Raw genomic sequence first — 18,879 nt, 5'->3', positions numbered from 1 at the left:
TGTTCTTTTCCTCTCAGTCTTTTTTTAGACAACAAACATAAAACCAAAACCCCAGAAACTGCTGGGCAGTGATGGTACATGCCTTTTGGCAGGTGGATCTCTGTTTCAGGACAGCCTGGTTTACAGAGGGAAACCCTGTCTCTGTGGAAGTGGGGGAGAAAAACAAAACCCCAGAAATATACAACCTCCCACAAAAGCCTTCAAAATATAAATCAAAATAAATAGGCACAAGACCAATTCTAGATACAAATTGCCAAAATGAAGCAAAAACATCAACAAAAGTTATGTGTTGGCTAACTAATACTGAGCATGGGACCTGCCCTAAAGTGTGGGCTGATAGATATAGCCAGTGAGACTCCATTGGAGAAGATTTTTTTTTCTACTGCTAATGGGTGTCAATTGCAGATAGCTAATTAGGATTAGGACCTTGTGTCCACTCCTGTCTTTCAAATCTGTCCCCTTTTCAATAATGCAAACATAAACTTCAATGTAGGCTTCATTTTAGTTACTGTTCTGGGTCATTTGAATTCACTTTAGCAGATATTACCTATCAACTATTCTCTGTATGGGGGAAGTGTGTTTCCCTTCTATTTGTCGATTGTGTGCTAGCTTTATTGTATTAAGGTCTTCCCAGACATTTCAACTCAGAACTAATTACTTCTTTGTAGTAGAGTGCTTTTTACCAGGACTGATCCTTTGTGTTGTCTGCCAGATTTAAGGATCACAGTGCAACTATGGATAGTGAACCAAACTCTGGAACATCTTCTGTGTCAACAACAGCCAGTAGCACCACCACCACCACCATCACCACTTCCTCCTCTCGAATGCAGCAACCACAGATCTCTGTGTACAGTGGCTCAGACCGACATGCTGTTCAGGTATTTCAGCTATATGCATGTATTGGTGGGGAGGGTAAGACTGAAGATGGGGTACTGTTTTGTGCCTAAGCCAGCTCTATGTGTTGACTCAAATCCTAAGATAGTAGAATTGTAACAGTTCAGGCTGGGAGTGCAGCTCAGTGGCTGAGTGCTTGCTAATGTGTGTTTGATCTTTAGCATTGCCAAAAACCAAGTGAAAGGAAAAAAAAAAAAACATTAAGTTTTTAAAGACCAATAAAGTTATTTAGTAATTGTACTTTTGAGAGGGTTTACATTTGTCCATGTGAAGCTTATAAGGTTATGTGTCCAGAAAATTATAATTGAATGTCTCTTAAGTGCTGCTGTAAGAGTGAAAATATGATTGTTAGATATTTAGGATAGCTGCTTTTTTGGCTTATTTTATACTTGAGCCCATCAGGCAACTTACAGAGAACTTCTCACATTCAGCTGGTATACGAACACTAAGCAGGAAGGTTCTACAGCTTCTTGGGGTAGAGAGGGAAGAGAATATTTGAAAGATTTTTATGTAGTCACTTAGTTGAGAAAGTAAAATTGATTTAGTTGACCATATACCAATAGAAACAATAAAAGCTTTGTTGTAAAAAGATATGAGTGTTGTAGTCTGATGGGTTCTTTGTGAACTCTTTGTGCCTTTGGGCAAAAGACATAATCATCTCCTTGAGTCCCAGGAAATCGTAAAAGGAGGATAACATTGTGTACTTTTATCAGTTACCATGAGAAACATCTAGAACTGTGTGGGGGATGTTACAAGTCATAATAAAGGGTAGTAGTGTCTGTCTATTGAACTACTTTATGTGCCAAGCATTCGATGAATGCTTTCCTTATGTGGATTATTTTGCTTAATCCTCATCAGACCTCTATACAGCAGGCATCTTACAAATGGAAAAACCAGTGCTTTAAATAGGCTAAATAATTCCAAACTCCATTGCTGCTAGGTCTTCTGATTTCAGCTTCTGCCATTAGCTATTCTGTGTTCTTGCTGCTTTTATATTACTTGCCTTCATTTTATAGAATCCTCAATTGCGTTCTTTAAAGTTGTTTTTTTCCCCTTTTATTTTTTTTTAGTGCTAGGGACCAAAATGTTCTTTAATAATTGCATTATTTACTATTGTTAATTACTCCCTTTGTTCTGTTCTTCCATGGTAGATAGAGAACTGTTGAAGACCTAGTCAGCTTAGCAGAAACTCAAACTTGAATGCACAGTATGCTTTTAATGCCTTCTTTTTTCTCTGTGGTGAGTGATATATTGAAGGATATTATGTTGAAGAGTATACAGGTGATATGGTATTTGACTATACTGTTTTTTTTTATTTATCCAGCTTAAGTTTAAATTTATTTATTAAATTTATTTAGCCAGCTTAAATTTATAAATGAAGTGTTACTTAGAGACATTGCAGGTGCTGATATGTCTCACAGGAAGCACAAACTCTAGTTATTACAGATCATTGAATTACCTCATCTAAAATGTTTTCAAAGCCATGTTCATTGAGCCACTTAAGTTGTTTTCTTAACCCCCCCAACCCCCCAGATTTTCTTTGTGTAGTCCTGGCTATCTTGGAACTAGCTCTGTAGATCTGGCTGCCTCTGCCTTCCGAGTGCTGGGATTAAAGGTGTGTGCCACCACCACCACCTAGCCTTAATTGTTCTTTAACTCTCAAGCTTTATTTTTTTTTAGTCATGAGTATTTTCTTCACCCTGGTTTCTGTAGAGAAACAAAATAAGAATGGTATATTGTGCCTTTAACTTGTAATTATAGTGCCAGGTATCTGTGGTGAATAGACTATACTGAGAGAATTAGGCATCAAGTTGATTATTCACTTGTCCTTGAGTGTAAGTTCTTAGAAATTTGTTATGGAATTAGAAGATCATATGTGTATTTATGTGGCCAAAGAGAAACACTGTAGTTCTGAGTCATTTAGTGTTTTATTCATAGTCTTCTGTTGTGAAAACTCAACTAGGAAGAGTTTGTTTCAGGGACCATCTGTAGTTGGAGAGAGGTAAGAACACATGCAAGTGAACAGTAACTCACAGCAATCTGAGTAAAGGGATTGTTGACTTTATGTCAGACATCCTGACTTACTGTGATCAGAGCACTCTTACTCCATTGCTACTGTGAAAATGCTACTGCAGTGCTGAGATTAGAGCTCTGTGTTGTTTCAGAGTCACAGAGGGCATGGTGAGGCAGTCTGATTTTGAACAGATGGTGAGAGGGTTTTTCTGTTGTCTTTTTAGGATACTGGACCTCTCTGTGCAGGCTCAGATTTTACATCTATTAACACTTACTATAATTAATGATTTTATGAGTTCATTTCTAACAAAATTATTCTATTTTATTAAAAAATTTGGATTTATTTCTGTAAGAGTGTTTTGCCTGCATGTATGTATGTCTACCAAGGGTATCCAGTTCTCTAGAACTGGAGCTATGGATGGTTGAGAGCCACCACAATGGGTGTTTGGGTCCTTTGGAAGAGCAAGTGTTCTCAGCAGCTGAGCCATCACTTCAGCCCTATCTACATTTTGAATGTGTGTGTTTGCCTGCATGTATATATGTGTACCATGTACGTGCTACTGATCCTCCAGAAGATGCTCTGGAACTACAGTTGTAGTTCACATGGTACTGGGAACAATACTTAGGTCCTTAACTGAGCCAACCCTCCAACTCCAGGAGTTTTTAAAATAAATGCTCTTCCACCAAAGTCCTGGGAGCTGGCAAGATGGCTCAGCAGATAAAGGCATTTGTCTTCAATTCTGACAGCCTGAGTTTGATTCCCAGAGCCCACATGATGGAAGGAGGGAACCATCTCCTGTAAGCTGCCCTCTGACCTCACACACACATGCCATGGTACACCAGGACACAAAAAAAGAAATACAATTTTATAAAGAAGATTAAGACTATTCCTATGTGGAAACAAAAAATCAGATAGTTTTTTAAAAACTTAAAAATTAATGAGTCATTTTTAAAGAGAAGTGCTTTTTTCTTTTCTTTTTTGTTTTGTTTTGTTGTTTTTTTGAGACAGGGTTTCTCTGTGTAGCCCTGGATGTCCTGGAACTCGCTCTGTAGACCAGGTTGGCCTTGAATTCACAGAGATCCACCTGCTTCTACTTCCTGAGTGCTAGGACTAAAGGTGTGTGCCCGGCTGAGAAGTACCTTTTTAATCTTATACAATGTTCAAACTTATACAATGTTCAGACACTAAAAGTCATCGCTAACATACTTATTACCTCCTTGAATATTTCAGAAATTTTAAGACCAAATGATATCCTACTCAAAATGACTTTTTTCATCTTATAATTTATTGGTACTCCATATTGTATAGCTTTATATCTGCATTATGTAATACAGAATCAAGTTCAGTTTAAAGTTAAAATCTACTTCTTTAGCCTTTTTTTATGTACTTGCTGGTCATGTAGCTGGTGGTCATTGTATGTCTGTATTACTGTTTGCAATGGCTGCATGGTGAAAGTATTCTTTATACATATGCCCTGAAATCTACCAAGTGGTATATAGAATGACTATAAGACTTAAATTCTTACTGCTAGTGTAGGAAGGGTTATTTTCCTATTTAGTAGTAGTAATCTTTTGGATCCATCCAAAAGTTGTAAATTACTATATCCCATTAATTAGTAAGTTTTTGGACTATTAATGAGATTTAAGATTTCACATATTTGTCCCATACTTTAAGTGAATGATCTGGGTAATTTAACCTAGTGATATGTAATAATAGGTAAATGTGTCAATAAGCCTAATGACATTGAATATTAAAGTAGTAAAAACTTAAGCTGCCACTTTTTATCCTAAGTTTTTGGTTAATCTAATGGATGATCTGGAGTTCCAATGAAGTTTGTGCTCAGTATGCATAAAACCTCAGAAGCAGAGGGGGAAAGACAGAGGTTGAGTTGCTGGTTTGACATAGGGTCCCTTACCTTATCACAGGTAATTCAACAGGCATTGCATCGCCCCCCGAGCTCGGCTGCTCAGTACCTCCAGCAGATGTATGCGGCTCAGCAACAACATTTGATGCTGCACACAGCTGCTCTTCAGCAGCAGCATCTAAGCAGCTCCCAGCTCCAGAGCCTTGCTGCTGTTCAGGTGAGAAAATAAGTGGACAATTTGTGAGTCCACAGTTTATGTTAGATATGGTAATAACCTAAAATAAGTAGGCAGGTGCTCTGTCTGCATTCTGAAATGTCCTGTGATTATTTCCCTAATGACAGGAGGTAGGTTAGTAGGCTGGTAAATACAAATTCACTGGGAGGAGAATAGATATGTTTTGTATGTTGTCTTGTTGCTCTTTATCTAAGCTAGATAAATGTTCTCTATATGGTATACTTTTGTCTCTAAAATTTTAGGGACAACATTGAATGCTTAAGGTTATATAAATTACATTTTTTTTTAACCAAAAGTAAGTTTTTTTTCTTATGTAGATACTTTATATTCATTAAAGAACATCAAGTGGAATAACATTACAAAAGGAAGATGGAGTAGAGTTGCTCATTCTTTCTAACACTGTCACTCCTGCTCTTCAGAGGTGGCCATGTGACAGTATACAGATGTGTGTGTATGTGTACCTTTCTAAAAATGAAATTAGTCCTATCAATAACTTAATTTTATGATTAAGTTTGTATTTTAAAAAAACATTTTCATTGTACAGTTTAAATTTTTTGTGAGATTTAGTTGTTAATCTTAATCTCACCAAAAATAATCTTAATTCTAAGAACCTGAAAAAAAATATTCTGTTATCTGTAGGTACCAGCTCTTGCTTCTTTTCAGTAATGTATTTTTGAAATTATTATTATTATTATTTTGAAATAGGGTCTCTCTGTGTAGCCCTGGCTGTCCTGGAACTCACTTTGTAGACCAGGCTGGCCTTGAACTCACAGAGAATCTGCTTGCCTCTGCCTCCCAAGTGCTGGGATTAAGTGCACCACTGTCTGCCTGACTAATTTCTCTCTCTCTCTCTCTCTCTCTCTCTCTCTCTCTCTCTCTCTCTCTCTCTCTGGTTTGTTTTTCAAGATAGGGTTTCTCTGTGTAGCCTTGGCTGTCCTAGAACTCACTCTGTAGACCAGGCTGGCTTTAATTACATGGAGCTCACCTGCTTCTGCTTCCCAAATGCTGGTATTAGAGATGTGTACCACTATGCCAGGCTTCAGTAGTAGAATTTTTTTGTTGTTGTTGTTTGTTTTGTTTTATATTTTGAGACAGGATTTCTCTGTGTATTCCTGGCTGTCCTAGAGCTCACTCTGTACACCAGGCTAGCCTCAAACTTGCAGAGATCCACTAGACTCTGCCTCCCAAGTGTTGGGATTAAAGACGTACACCGCCACTGCCTGTTTTTTTTTTTTTTAAACACAATTATTAGTGGTTTTGGTGTGTTGTGTGTGATTACACATTAGCATGTGTGTGTATCCAGGTGTGAAATTTGTGTACCCATGTATACACTTGTGGAGGCCAGAGCAGGATACCAGTTATCTTTCTTAGTTTTCTCTCTGTAGCTCTCCCATCTGATTGCCTTGAAATAGGGTCTTTTAGGAACCGGAAGCTCACTGTTTCAGCTAGGCTATAGCCTGCAGGATCTCCCTGCCTTTGTCTTTCAATATTGGGTTTAAAAGAATGTAAAGCCATGCCTGGCTTTTTATGTGAATGCTAGGGATCCAAACTCAGTGTCCTTGGGCTTACAGAGCAAGTGTTCTTACCCACAGAGCCATCTATATAGCTCTTAGTTTCTTTTTCATGATGGAATAGGGAACTCAGCTTTAAAGACAATAGAATGAAATTGATGAGTTATTCTTACTGTCTGAAGAGTGATCTATCATAGTCATATTTTTGTTGTTGTTTTTTGATTTTTTGAGACAGGGTTTCTTTATGTAGCCTTGGCTGTCCTGTAAGTCACCCTGTTGTAGACTAGGTTGGCCTCAAACTCACAGTTCCACCTGCCTCTGGACTGCTGGGATTAAAGTTGGGCTCCACCACCACCTGGCTTTATAGTAGATAGTAATCGAAAGTAAAAGGATAAATAGAAAGAAAACATCAAATCTGGTGCTCAAAACAGCCAGCAGGGCAAAGTCCCATTGAGGCCATTGGCTTTCCTAACAGTGTCCTGGATGGAGAAGTGTTCCCTGAAGTAAGGCTCTCAAGTATCAGCACAAGTAACAGAGGAGAAGTAATGCCATCAGACCAGGGGCTTGCAGACATTCAGCAGAGCTCCAATTGGACATGTCCAGTTGGAGCAGAGTATCTGGATAACATCATCAAAATGGTACAACTTCTGGCAAAAACCAACGGAGAAGTGAGGGAGACATTTAGATTTTCCAATTGAGCTTTCTCTGCTTGGTTGAGCTCTAACCCACACTCCTTCCCCCTATGGCCGAACTTCCAGATTTTCTTTCCCTTTTATTTTATTATTTACTTATTTAAGGATTTTATGTATGAGTATGTGTGTGTGTTTGTATGTACATCTGTATGCTAGTGCCTGTGGAGGCCAGAAGAGGGCACTGGATCCCTTGGAGCTGGAGTTAGAGGCAGTTGTGAGCCACTCCCATGGATGCTGGGAATCCAACTCTGCTCCATCTTCATGAGTAACCCTCTTCACTACTGAGCCATCTTTCCAGCCTTCATGTGGGCACTTTTATTTCATGGGGTAGACAAAAATAACATTGGATAGGGATGGTTTGTGTTCTAGCTGTTTTTTCACTCTTAGGCTGTTTTGCTTTCCTTGTGTCACAAAGTTAGTGAGGTCCAGTTTATTCTCAGGCAAGGGGTCTCAGTAGATACTGGACATGTTTGAGGCTGAAGTTTGTGGGGGGTAGGCAATCCCACTTCTAGTACTAGCTGATCAGTAAGTTCAGATAACATATGACAGTTTATCAATAGGATGTACCTTATGGCAGTGCAGCTAATAAAACAAGATTAGGGTCATCGAGATGGCTTGGAGGGTAAAGGCCCCTGCTGCTAAGCTTGGCAACAGATTTAATGAATTGAGTTCGATCCCTGGGGCCCACACAGTAGAAGTTGTGTTCTATGAAGCACATGCATATAGTAACACAAAATAAGTAATATAGAAATGAAGAACTGAGACTAGCCAGTGGAGCCTTGGTTTTCATCCTTTGCTTTTGCTTTAAAATGTCCAGGATCAAGCCATGTTGTAAAATGATTTGTTTACATAGACTTGGAAACTTTTTAATGTAGTTTTGTATTATTGTGGCTCAAGGAAGTGTTTGGTTCCCTCCTCAAGGAAGCTTTTAACTAAGTTTTTATAGACATATTATAATAGTTTTATTATTTTAGGCAAGTTTGTCCAGTGGAAGACCATCTACATCCCCCACAGGAAGTGTCACACAACAGTCAAGTATGTCCCAGACATCTGTAAGTACCCTAAAATTTCTCCTGGATTTAAAAATTTTAATTGTTGTTTTCCAAATATAAACTTGCTATTCATGAAGCTGCTATGTAATTAATGAGTGCTGGAAATGGGAGTAGTAAGGTTGGAGTGTTGTTTGCTTTTTTACTCTTTAAGCTTTAGTTCTTTGGGCCTGTCACCCAGCTTCCAAATAAATCAAACATACAGAGTTTTGTTATTACTTCTGAATGCCTAGACTTAGCTTGGTTAATTTCTAGCCAGCGTTTCTTAACTTATCTTATTTACCTTTTGTCTCTGTGTTTTTACCTTTCTCTATTTCTGTATATCTTTTCTTTGCTTCTTATTCCATGACTTAGCTGTATATCTGGGTGGTTGGCCCCTTCTTTTCTCTATCATTGATCTTCTATCTCTCTTCCAAGATTTTTCCTCCTATTTATTCTCTCTGCTTGCCAGCCCCAGCTACCCTTTCTCTGCCTTGCTATTGGCCATTCAGTTCATTTTTCAGACCAATCAGGTGTGTTAGACAGGCAAAAGAACACAGCTTCACAGAGTTAAACAAATGAAACATTAAGGAATGCAACACATATTTGCATCATTAAACAAATGTTCCACAGCATAAACAAATGTAACACATCTTAAAATAATCTTGTACAACACCGGAGAATTAAACTTTTGAAAATCTGCAGTTTTTAAAAAAGGGCTTCTTTTGCCTGGCAGTAGTGGGGCACACCTTTAATCCCAGCACTCGGGAGGCAGAGGCAGGTGGATCTCTGTGAATTCAAGGACAGTCAGGGCTATACAGAGAAGCCCTGTCTCAAAAAAACCAAAAAAAAAAAAAAGAAAGAAAGAAAGAAAAAAGTCTTTTCTCTTTCTCTCTTTTTCTTTATTATGATTTCATGAGTGTGTGTGAGGTACTTACAGAAACTGTAATTCCAAGAGAATATGCCTTTAAATGATATACTTTAAATGACATAATTAATGCTACCTGTCCCAAGCTAGACAGCATTGTACTAAAACTTTGTGTGGCTGGTTGGGTAAAAATAAATGTCATGTTCTGGGGAGCTAGCTGTTCCACAATGGCCAAAGTAGCTTACAAAACTCTTTTCAACAGTGGAGAAACAGGTAGCCATCTTTTTCTTTGGATCTCTAGTTCCCAAATAAGGACATGGAGACTTATTAATTATGAAAGCTCAATCTTAGCTTAGGCTTGTCCCACTAGTTCTTTTAACTTAAATTAACCCATTTATATTAATCTACATTTTGCCACATGGCTTTTACCTCTCTTCCATTCTGTCTCCGATTCATTCCATAGCATCTCTCTTGCACCTAGATTTATTTTCTACTTCCTCTCTCTCTACCTGGAAGTTCTGCAATATTATTGGCTATTCAGCTCTTTATTAAACTAATCACAGCAATAATATATCTTCACACAGTATACAGATATACCACAACAGAGACAGATTGTGATAACAGAACAGAAATCTCTAGGTAGTAATAATGAGCAATGAGTTATTAGGGAGCAGTCTACTCATGCTCTCTTGAGTCCTCCATCCTCTCTGACTCCTACAACCTTTTCTCTCCTCTTCCTCAGGGTTTCCCAAGATCTAAGGGGGAGGGACCTGATGAGACCTCCAATTTAGACACTCTTCCCTGCATAATGTTTGGCTGTGGGTCTCTGCACCCATTCCCATCTGCTGCTGGAAAAAGGTTCTATGATGAAGATTTGACAAGGCACCAATCTATGAATGTAGTGGAATATCATTAGGAATCATTTCATTGCTTGTTTTTTTTTTTTTTTTTTTTTTTTTTTTTAAACAGTTCTCTTTGGTTCTTCCCTAGATATCCTAGCCAGCCAGTCTCCAGTTCCTGGCCATCTAGGCAGTGTAGGATGGGGTCTTCCTCTTATGGTGTGGGCCTCAAGTTAAACCAGACATAACCCATGTTTCTATACTAGAAATAGACTCTATCGTGAACGGATTTAAAGTAAAATGAGGTCTTAAGGGTAGAGCTCTCATATCAGAGGAGCTCTTGTTAAAGAGGAAGTTTCCAGTGATCTCTCTAGCATGGGAGTATATGGAAGGTAGCAGGCTGCTAGCTAAGAAGAGAGCTGGAAACTTGATGGGCCAGTACTTTGGTTTAAACTCCCATACTCTCCACAATTGTAAAAAATAAATTTCTGTTTTTAAAGTTTGTGGTGCTGGGAATTGAATATAGGCCTTAATGCATCTGTATGCAGCTCTACCACTGAGCACAGTCCCTGTCTACATTTCTGTTGCTCAAGTTGTTGGGCTGTGGTATTCCTTTATGGCATACTAAAATAGATCAGGCTTTGGATATTATCTTAAAAGTTAACCAGACAGATCAATTTTTGAATTTTCCATAATATTGTTTTTGAAGAAAGGATTTTATTAAAACAGAGTCCTGGTGATTTAGATGTTAATTCACGACTCTTTCAGGGTTTCTTAAATAGTTGTTTTGTTAGAGTTTCTATTGCTGTGAAGAGACACCATGACCTTGACAACATTTAATTGGGGCTGGCTTACACTTCAGAGATTTAGTTCATTATCATGGTGGAAATCCTGGCAGCATGCATGCAAACATGGTGCTGGGGAAGTAGCTGAGAGTTCTACTTCTGGATCTGCAGGCAGAAGGAAGAGAATGAGACACACTAGGCCTGGCTTGAACATCTGAAACCTTAAACCCCACCTCCAGTGACAGGCTTATTTCAACTAGGCCACATCTACTCCAGCAAGGCCATATCCCCAATAGTGCCAGTCCTTGTTAGCCTATGGGGCCATTTTCATTCAAATGACTACATTTTACATGTATGATAAAAAAATATTTGTGTCTATTACATTGAAGGGTGAATGGTAGGAATATGAGCACAAATTAGAAAATAGATAATTTTAATATAGGCTTTTTATTGTTACAAGTAGGTCATCTACAAACATAATCCTTTTAGGATACAGTTCCATTTTCTGGAATTGGGTGATAGAAGAGGGTCTGATCCTGACCTAATAATAATGAGATTGTGCTAGTTGTCTTGAGTGCTCACACGAGTTACTGACCCTTCATAGACAGCAATATTCATTTGAAGAATTATACCTATAAAATCAACTGATAATTGGCATGATGGTGAACAGGAAAGAATTTGAAGGTATTATAATACATAAATTAGTTTTATAAGGGAGGTTAGATTTTAGAAAAAGTTTTCAGAGCTCATTCTCAAAACAAGTCAGTTTCAGGTATCCATTATTTGTTGTGTTCTATGTTAGTTTTATACACTCAAAAGAAAAATCTGTTTCACTATGTTTGGGTGTGTGTGCATTTGTACTTGCATATGGAAGACTGTAGTCCACATAGGGTGTCTGTTGGGATCATTTTCCTTTTTAGTTTTTGAAACAGGGTTGCTAATTGAACCTGGAGCTCCTTGCTTGCCTCAGAGTGGCCATCCAGCAAGTCCCAGGGATCCTCCTGTCTCTGCTTTTCCAGGGCTGGTGCGGGGACCAAACTCAGGTCCTTATTGTGTGACAATAAAGTGTGACAAGCACTTTACTGAGTGAATCACCTCTCCAGCCTGTGTTCAGAACTTCTTAATGCTGGTATGCTGTCAGGCATCATATTATTGGGTACCAAAGATACAGACAAGAAAATAATCAAAGGCCATTATGGTGAGCATTCTGTTTGGTGTGTATCTTCTGATGCCTTACTTGTAGTGAGCACATTGGAAATAAACTTGAATATTTAGTATGCCTGAAAATTTTTATTTCATACCCTTTGTATGTAACAAGGGCGTTGTATTAAGTATTTTTTAGGAACTCTGAAAAGAAGGACATTTGTTTTCAGAATTTTAGCTATTAAAGCCTGAAAGTACAACTTGATCATGGAGTACTTGCCTAGCATGCTAGACGGCAAGGACTGAGAACAAATATCTTCTTCATCTACAAATAGAAACAGAGGGACAATAGCAAGGAAAAAACCTGGGGGTAGGTAAGGAAAAGGTCAGGGAGCCATGACACGTTATAAGGACAAAAGTCACCCACTACTAGCCCTAACAAAATAGATTATCTGATCCACCTAACAAAGCTGCTTTAAGGAAACTTAAAACTTTAAATACAGAAAACCAGTTCAGAGATTTCATCAGAGAAAGCTAACAGATTAAAATTTAAACCAAAAATCCAACACAAATCCTGGAACTGAATAATACATTGAAGAGGAAGAGAAAGAAGGAGGAGGAAGAGGAAAACAATCAGCATCAAAAGCAAAACTAACCAAGCAAAACAATCTGTGGACTTCAGAGACAGAGAATGTAGCCTGGGCTGATAGCCTGTGATCTCCTCCAGACATGGCTTAGCCTTGGACTGGATCCAAGCAAGCTAATAGTTTCTAATTTGTTTTACATTTTTTTTTTTTCTTTTTTAGCTCAGGCTGTCCAGGAATGTCGAAGTGTAGACTAGCTCAGACTCACCGTGAACTAACAGTCCTTCTGCTTAGCCTTTCTAGTGCTGGGATGACAAGTTCGTACCACCCATTCAGCCACATACTAATATTTCTCCCTTTTACTTTTTTTGTTTAGACCAGATCTCATGTACCCCAGGGCTGACCTGTAACCCACAAGCCTCCTTTCTTAGCCTCTTGAATGCTGGATTATATGACTCACTACATCTGCTTTCTAATTAATTCTTAAGTGTCACTTAAAACTTTAAAAAATGTTTGTACATTAATTTTTTAGCCAAAATTCATGGTGTTTCTGTTTAGCAGATAGCAATTGTATTTTCTTCTGTTTTTAGAGCTAAAAAGCTCTAAGTTAAAAACATTTCAGTGATTATATGTTACCTGCATGTTTTTAATATATGGATGAATTATTTGTGTTTTAATTTTTGGCTCACATCAGAAGCTTCTCAAAATGTGATAGTGTGACAAAACACTGTAGTAAAATTAGAATTTTAAAATTACTCTGTGGAATATTAAAATAATTGGACATTAGCCCTAATTGTGGGGAGGTAGTAGTACTGACATTTTTGTTTTTGGAGACAAAGTTTCTCTGTGTAGCTTTGGAGCTTGTCATGGAACTTACTATGTAGACCAGGCTGGCCTCAAATTTTCAGAGATCTGCCACCCCCACCCCATGAGTAATGACATTTTTAAGATGCTAGAAGTCTCATGAAATGTGGACATGTTTGAAAATTGTTCCAATTAGTAAGCAGTCTATGCTGTGTGCTTATATGAAAGTAGTTGCCCAAAGTGAAGGGGTCTATCAACAATCAAAGACTGTCCTTGAGGTGTCTACCATTGATTGCCTTGCTTTAGCTTTGTGAAGATGAGAACATGGAGGCAAGATATGGAAGCATAACCTGTTACATTTTCTTCCTTAGATCAACCTCTCCACTTCTCCTACACCTGCTCAGTTGATGAATCGCTCCCAGGGCTCCAGTTCTACTAGCGGCAGTATTACCCAACAGACGATGTTACTAGGCAGTACCTCCCCGACCTTAACAGCTAGTCAAGCTCAAATGTATCTCCGAGCTCAGATGGTAAGACACAAGATATCAGCTTTTCAGTGTCTAAGAACTGGGGAGTTCAAATGTTTCTGGGTTTAATGCAATAGGCATTTTTAATACTTAAGTAGTATTTAACAAGTGAGAGCATGTGCATGTATGTGCTCAGCATTTGAACACTTACAAATATGCATAATAATTCCACCTTGAATTCAGAAGCCTTCTTGGTAACAATATTTTTTAATACTGTTACTGATTTTAAAACCTGTTTTTTCATATTTTGACATCTCTAAAATTGCAGAGCTTTTTATAACTGATGGCATTTTACAGTTTTAGTACTTGCAGTGCTATATAAATCATTTTTTTCTGTTGACATTGATGATTTATGTCCAAGGATCTTCTGAAATCTGGATTGGAGTTCTGATAGTTTTTCAGATAATTCATAACTTTGGTTATTACTGTCTCAAATTCTATTGCATTATTAGGTGTACTTCATCTTTTTTTATTATAATAGTAATATTAATTGATAATTCTATAATTAGGTACCTACTGTTTTCCTGATTTAATTGATGGACTTTTTTAAGACATTTAGACATTGGCTGACATAATTTTGTACAGTTAGGCAAATGTTTTGAGATATACACACACACACACACACACACACAACGTGTGTGTGTGTGTGTGTGTGTGTGTGTGTGTGTATTAGTTAATTTTGCAGTGCCAGAGATTGAAACTAGGGACTCATGAATAGTAGACAATATCCTATCAATATTCAACATCTTTAGCCTCCTTAATATGCAGATTTTTGAAAAATGAACTGAATATGTATCTGATCCCTACTTCATTTAAAATTGGAAAGTTTTCAGTCATATTTCTGGCAGGAGTGATGATGTGACACAACATTTATTTGCAAATTGTAGAATAAACATTACCTCTTTCTTTTGGATTACTTTTCTCCCATGAAATTGTCTTTAATATGATTTAAACCATTTGAAATATTTTTTGTTCTGTTCTATTTTTTTTTGATGATTTTTGACTTTTAAAATGGGCAATTCATATGGCTCAAATAATATTTTCCTTTTTGGGTGGAGTGCTTTTAGACTGCATGCATCAAAAATAAGAAAATTTGTTGGTGAATTTACTTAAATTCAGAAATTGGGTGAAGAATTGAAATGTAAAAGTCTAGAGGAAAAGAAAGGGCTCAGGAAAGGTGTGGGGGCTGGTGGGGGTGTTGGTAAGTAGGAGCAGGGGACGGGTGAAAATGATCACTATTGTATGTGCATGCATGAAAATCACAGTGAAACCCAGTATTGTATATTTAATACATGTTAGTAAAGGTTCAAGATCAGAAAAGTTCCCTAATTGATCATTTTACTTTAAATATCAGGAAGGTAGCGAGCGCTGCTTGAAATGACTTTAAAATAGTATATCTACACACTCTAAAACCTATCATTATTTACTTAACCCAGTAAGACTGAGTAGATTGGATTGTCTTAGAAATTAGCAGTACTTGTTAATATTAAAAGTTTGAAACAAGATGGTGATGTACAGGTTGTTTATCTCTTTTGTTGTTTTGGTGTGAAGGCCTTTGGTTGCTCTGTTTTAACATTCTAGCATTTACATTTAGGATAAATAGTCCTTTACAAACAGGGTTAACATCAAGAGCAACCTTACTTTGTCCTACGCCTGGTCCCTTGTAGCTGAGGAAGATCGTAGTGTAGTATGTGTACTGTTACTGTGTGGACTGAAGAGATGTTTTGGTGTTTCTTTTCCTGTTTCTTAACAAAAATTAATCTATATCCTAACAGTTTTATTTTCACTTTCCATCTTAGGAACCCTGAGATAGTAGCTTTTATTTGGGACAAAATTTGATTTGAGGATCTCATCTCACCAAAGTACAATCTTTTCTTTGTGAGATATTTCAAAGCTGTTGATGACTTTGAGCTCTGTGATCACAACTTTGTTGTCGTGTGAAGCCTTTTGCTTAGGAGATAGTCCTAACTGGCATCGTCTCTCTGTCACAAAGTTCAGTCTCTTGCCTGCTTGCTACACACTGTGTGTGGGACATGTTCTTTAGTCTTAGGGTATTATTTTTGGTTTTCTGTCTGTACAGCTGATTTTCACACCCGCTACCACTGTGGCTGCTGTGCAGTCTGACATTCCTGTTGTCTCGTCGTCATCGTCACCTTCCTGTCAGTCTGCAGCTGCTCAGGTGAGATTGTCTATCACAGTGTGGTTCTGGAGGTCTGGGTCTCAGTAGAAAGATGGTCACTGCATTCATGTTTCAGCTCCTCTGCTCAGAGCTCATTGCCATGCCTTTCAGGTGAAGTTCATAGAATCCTGGGAACTTCAAGAGCATGCTTGCTTATAGAAATGAGAAATATAATTAAACAGATTCAGATTAGTAGATGTGCATCCATTAAGTTAATGAAAGTTCTGATAATGACACTGTAGTTTTATTTCTATTGTGTGCCATATTTTTTTTTTTAATATGAGTTATATTCTTTTTGTGGATTGCCTTTGGAAGCAGTTACATAACAGATAAGTCAAAGTAGATGGTAATTTTAAGTTTAAAAATGGATTAAATCAGGCAACTTGAAGTTAAAAGCTTAAGTAGAGTGTTACTTTTTTTGGTTCTTTGGGAAAAAATGAATCTTAACTTCTCTCTTATTCACAAAAATTAAATAAAAGTAGAATGTAGGCTTAATGGTAAAAATAAAAAAAATTAGCCTTCCAGGAGAAAACAGGACATATTCTTTGCAAGTCTAGGGTGGGTGAGGCTTCTTAGGGCACAAAAAAGATTGACTAGAAACGAAACTAGTGATACATTGGACTTAACAAAACTCAAAATTTTTCTTTAAAAAATCATTACAAAATGAGTATCTAGGCTACAGGCTGAGGATAACTATTCTCAATATATGTATCTGACCAAAGATTGTATCTAGATTATAAAAAACATTACTATAGGTTAATAATTGGATCATAAGGTCAGTTACAAATGGAAAAAATATTTGAAGAGATAGTTCACAAAAGACACTATATAGGGCAGGTGTGATGATATAAGCCTTAATCCAAGCACTTAGGAGGCAGAGGCAAATGTAGCTGAGTTTGTGGTCCACCTGGTCTACATAGTGAGTTTCATGACAGCCAGAAGTACATGGTGAGACTCTATCTGAACAAATAAACAAACAAAAAGAAAATATACAAAAGTCCAATGAGCACATGATAAAATGTTCAACATCATAGATCATCACAGATGTGCAGGTCAGAAACATAATGAGCATCATCAAATGATTATCTGGGTGGCTAACTACATGAAGACTGACACTATCCAATAGTTTATAATAGCTAAATATTCTTTAAATGATGACTATATAAACAGATGGTGTCATGTTCATACAGTGGAATTGTTAGTACTCAAAAGTGAAAAGAGCAAATCACCAATATATCTCATAAACATGACTAGCAAATGAAGCTAGACAATGAGTACAGCCTCTGTGATTCTGTAGTTTTTCAATTCTAAGATAGGGAAAACTCTCCATAGTAAAAAAATTAGGTTAACAGAGGTAGAAAAAAATTGACTAGGAGGGATGTTTAGTGTATTGGTTGGGATGGTGGTTATATGATATATACCTAATGTCAAAACTTATGGGAGAGTTGCATCTTACTGTATTACTTCAGTAAATTTCATAAAAATCATTTAGATTGAGTAAACTTTAAGTTAAAATAATTGACTAGACTATTACTTTATGCGATGCTATTTTGTTGTTTTTTATAGTAAATGTTTTGGACATCATGACAGACATTCATATATTGGGTCATTGTCTTAAATATCTCTTGTTCATTTTTTTTTTTTCCTTTTCCTGAGACAGAGTTCCTGAGACAGTAGTTTTGGAGTCTGTTCTGAAACTTGTTCTGTAGACCAGGCTGGCCTTGAACTCACAGAGGTCCACCTGCTTCTGCCTCTTAAGTGCTGGGATTAAAGGCATTCACTGGGCTTTCATCTTTTTTGAGATAGCATTTTACTAGTAGCCTTGGATTGCCTGGTACTTGATGTTTGCCTCAGGGCTTGAGCTTGAGACAGTATTCTTGTCTCAACTTCTTCAGGGCTGGGATTACAAGTATGAGTCACCATGCCTGGTGCATTTTATTTTGTTTCATATTTCAGCTTTCTGGTAAATATAAGAAATGAGATAGTAGCTGGTTGTGGTGACACACACCTTTAATCCCAGCACTCAGGAGGCAGAGGCAGGTGGACCTCTGTGAATTTGAGGCCAGCCTGGTCTACAAAGTGAGTTCCAGGACAGCCAGGGCTACACAGAGGCACTTCATCTCAAAAATCCAAAAGGAAGGAAGGAATAAAAAGTGAGATAGTAATAACATTCTTTGATTTTTTTTTTCACAGAACCTCTATGATTTGATATAGTTAATAATAAAGACTAATTTTTATATATTAGTTATAAAGATTTTGGTCAGGTAAACTCAGAGTTTTCCTAACTTGCTCCCTGGCCCTTTGTAGTTCCTTATCAGAGTCTGTTAGGTAGCAGTCACTAAATGCTAATTCAAGATTATCCCTGCTAAATTCTGATTTCTTTACTATCTTGGAAATGATACCTCAGTTGTTACAAGGGGAAAATGAGGCAATCAGAAGTTATTTAGCACAGTGCTGCCATGTAATGAGATATCATATCTCCTGCTTGCTGTCTTTGACAAAGAACCAAATCACACATTTGGTTCTTTGCTTTCAAAAGCTAGAAATGAAGAGATAATAAATAACCATTTAAATAATTGATAGTTTTCATGATAAACCAGTTGCTTAGGAGATAATATTTTTCTTTAATATGATCTGGAGCTCAATTTGCTTACTATTTCTCATGACGAAAACATTCTTATGAGTCTTTAATGCAGTTAATGTAGTTTGTGAAAGTGGTCTTCTGGTACTGTTGGATGTGACCTGTCTGTGATCTGTGGCTGTGCCAGTCTGACTTGGTTAAGGCTTTCAGGAAGGATCTCTCTGAGAACACTGCTTTTGAATAAGGCTGGCAGTGGTAGATGATGTTGATCAACAAAGATACAACTTTGGGCCCAGGACTGTTGGTTTTGAAATTTGTTTTGGTTTGTTAT

General features: G+C 37.4%; 1 protein-coding gene across 5 annotated transcripts in view; it reads left to right on the top strand.

Moving 5' to 3' along the window:
* The first annotated feature begins 693 nt into the window (after positions 1-693).
* Positions 694-18,879, top strand: part of Phc3 (polyhomeotic homolog 3) — a 51,794-nt gene continuing 33,608 nt past the window's right edge. For 2 of the 5 annotated variants that reach the window (XM_051185864.1, XM_051185863.1), the window contains exons 1-5: positions 695-878; positions 4,834-4,989; positions 8,185-8,262; positions 13,633-13,791; positions 15,869-15,967. In XM_051185864.1, the coding sequence (XP_051041821.1) occupies positions 735-878; positions 4,834-4,989; positions 8,185-8,262; positions 13,633-13,791; positions 15,869-15,967 (636 nt within the window). In that variant the 5' untranslated portion in view covers positions 695-734. Of the gene's footprint in view, positions 879-4,833; positions 4,990-8,184; positions 8,263-13,632; positions 13,792-15,868; positions 15,968-18,879 lie in introns of all 5 variants that reach the window. The other 3 variants (XM_051185866.1, XM_051185865.1, XM_051185867.1) reach the window with 2 other exon arrangements.

The sequence above is a fragment of the Phodopus roborovskii genome, unplaced genomic scaffold (genome assembly GCF_943737965.1).
Source record: "Phodopus roborovskii unplaced genomic scaffold, PHOROB, whole genome shotgun sequence".
Lineage (NCBI taxonomy): Eukaryota > Metazoa > Chordata > Mammalia > Rodentia > Cricetidae > Phodopus > Phodopus roborovskii.
This window is presented reverse-complemented; position numbering and strand designations above follow the sequence as displayed.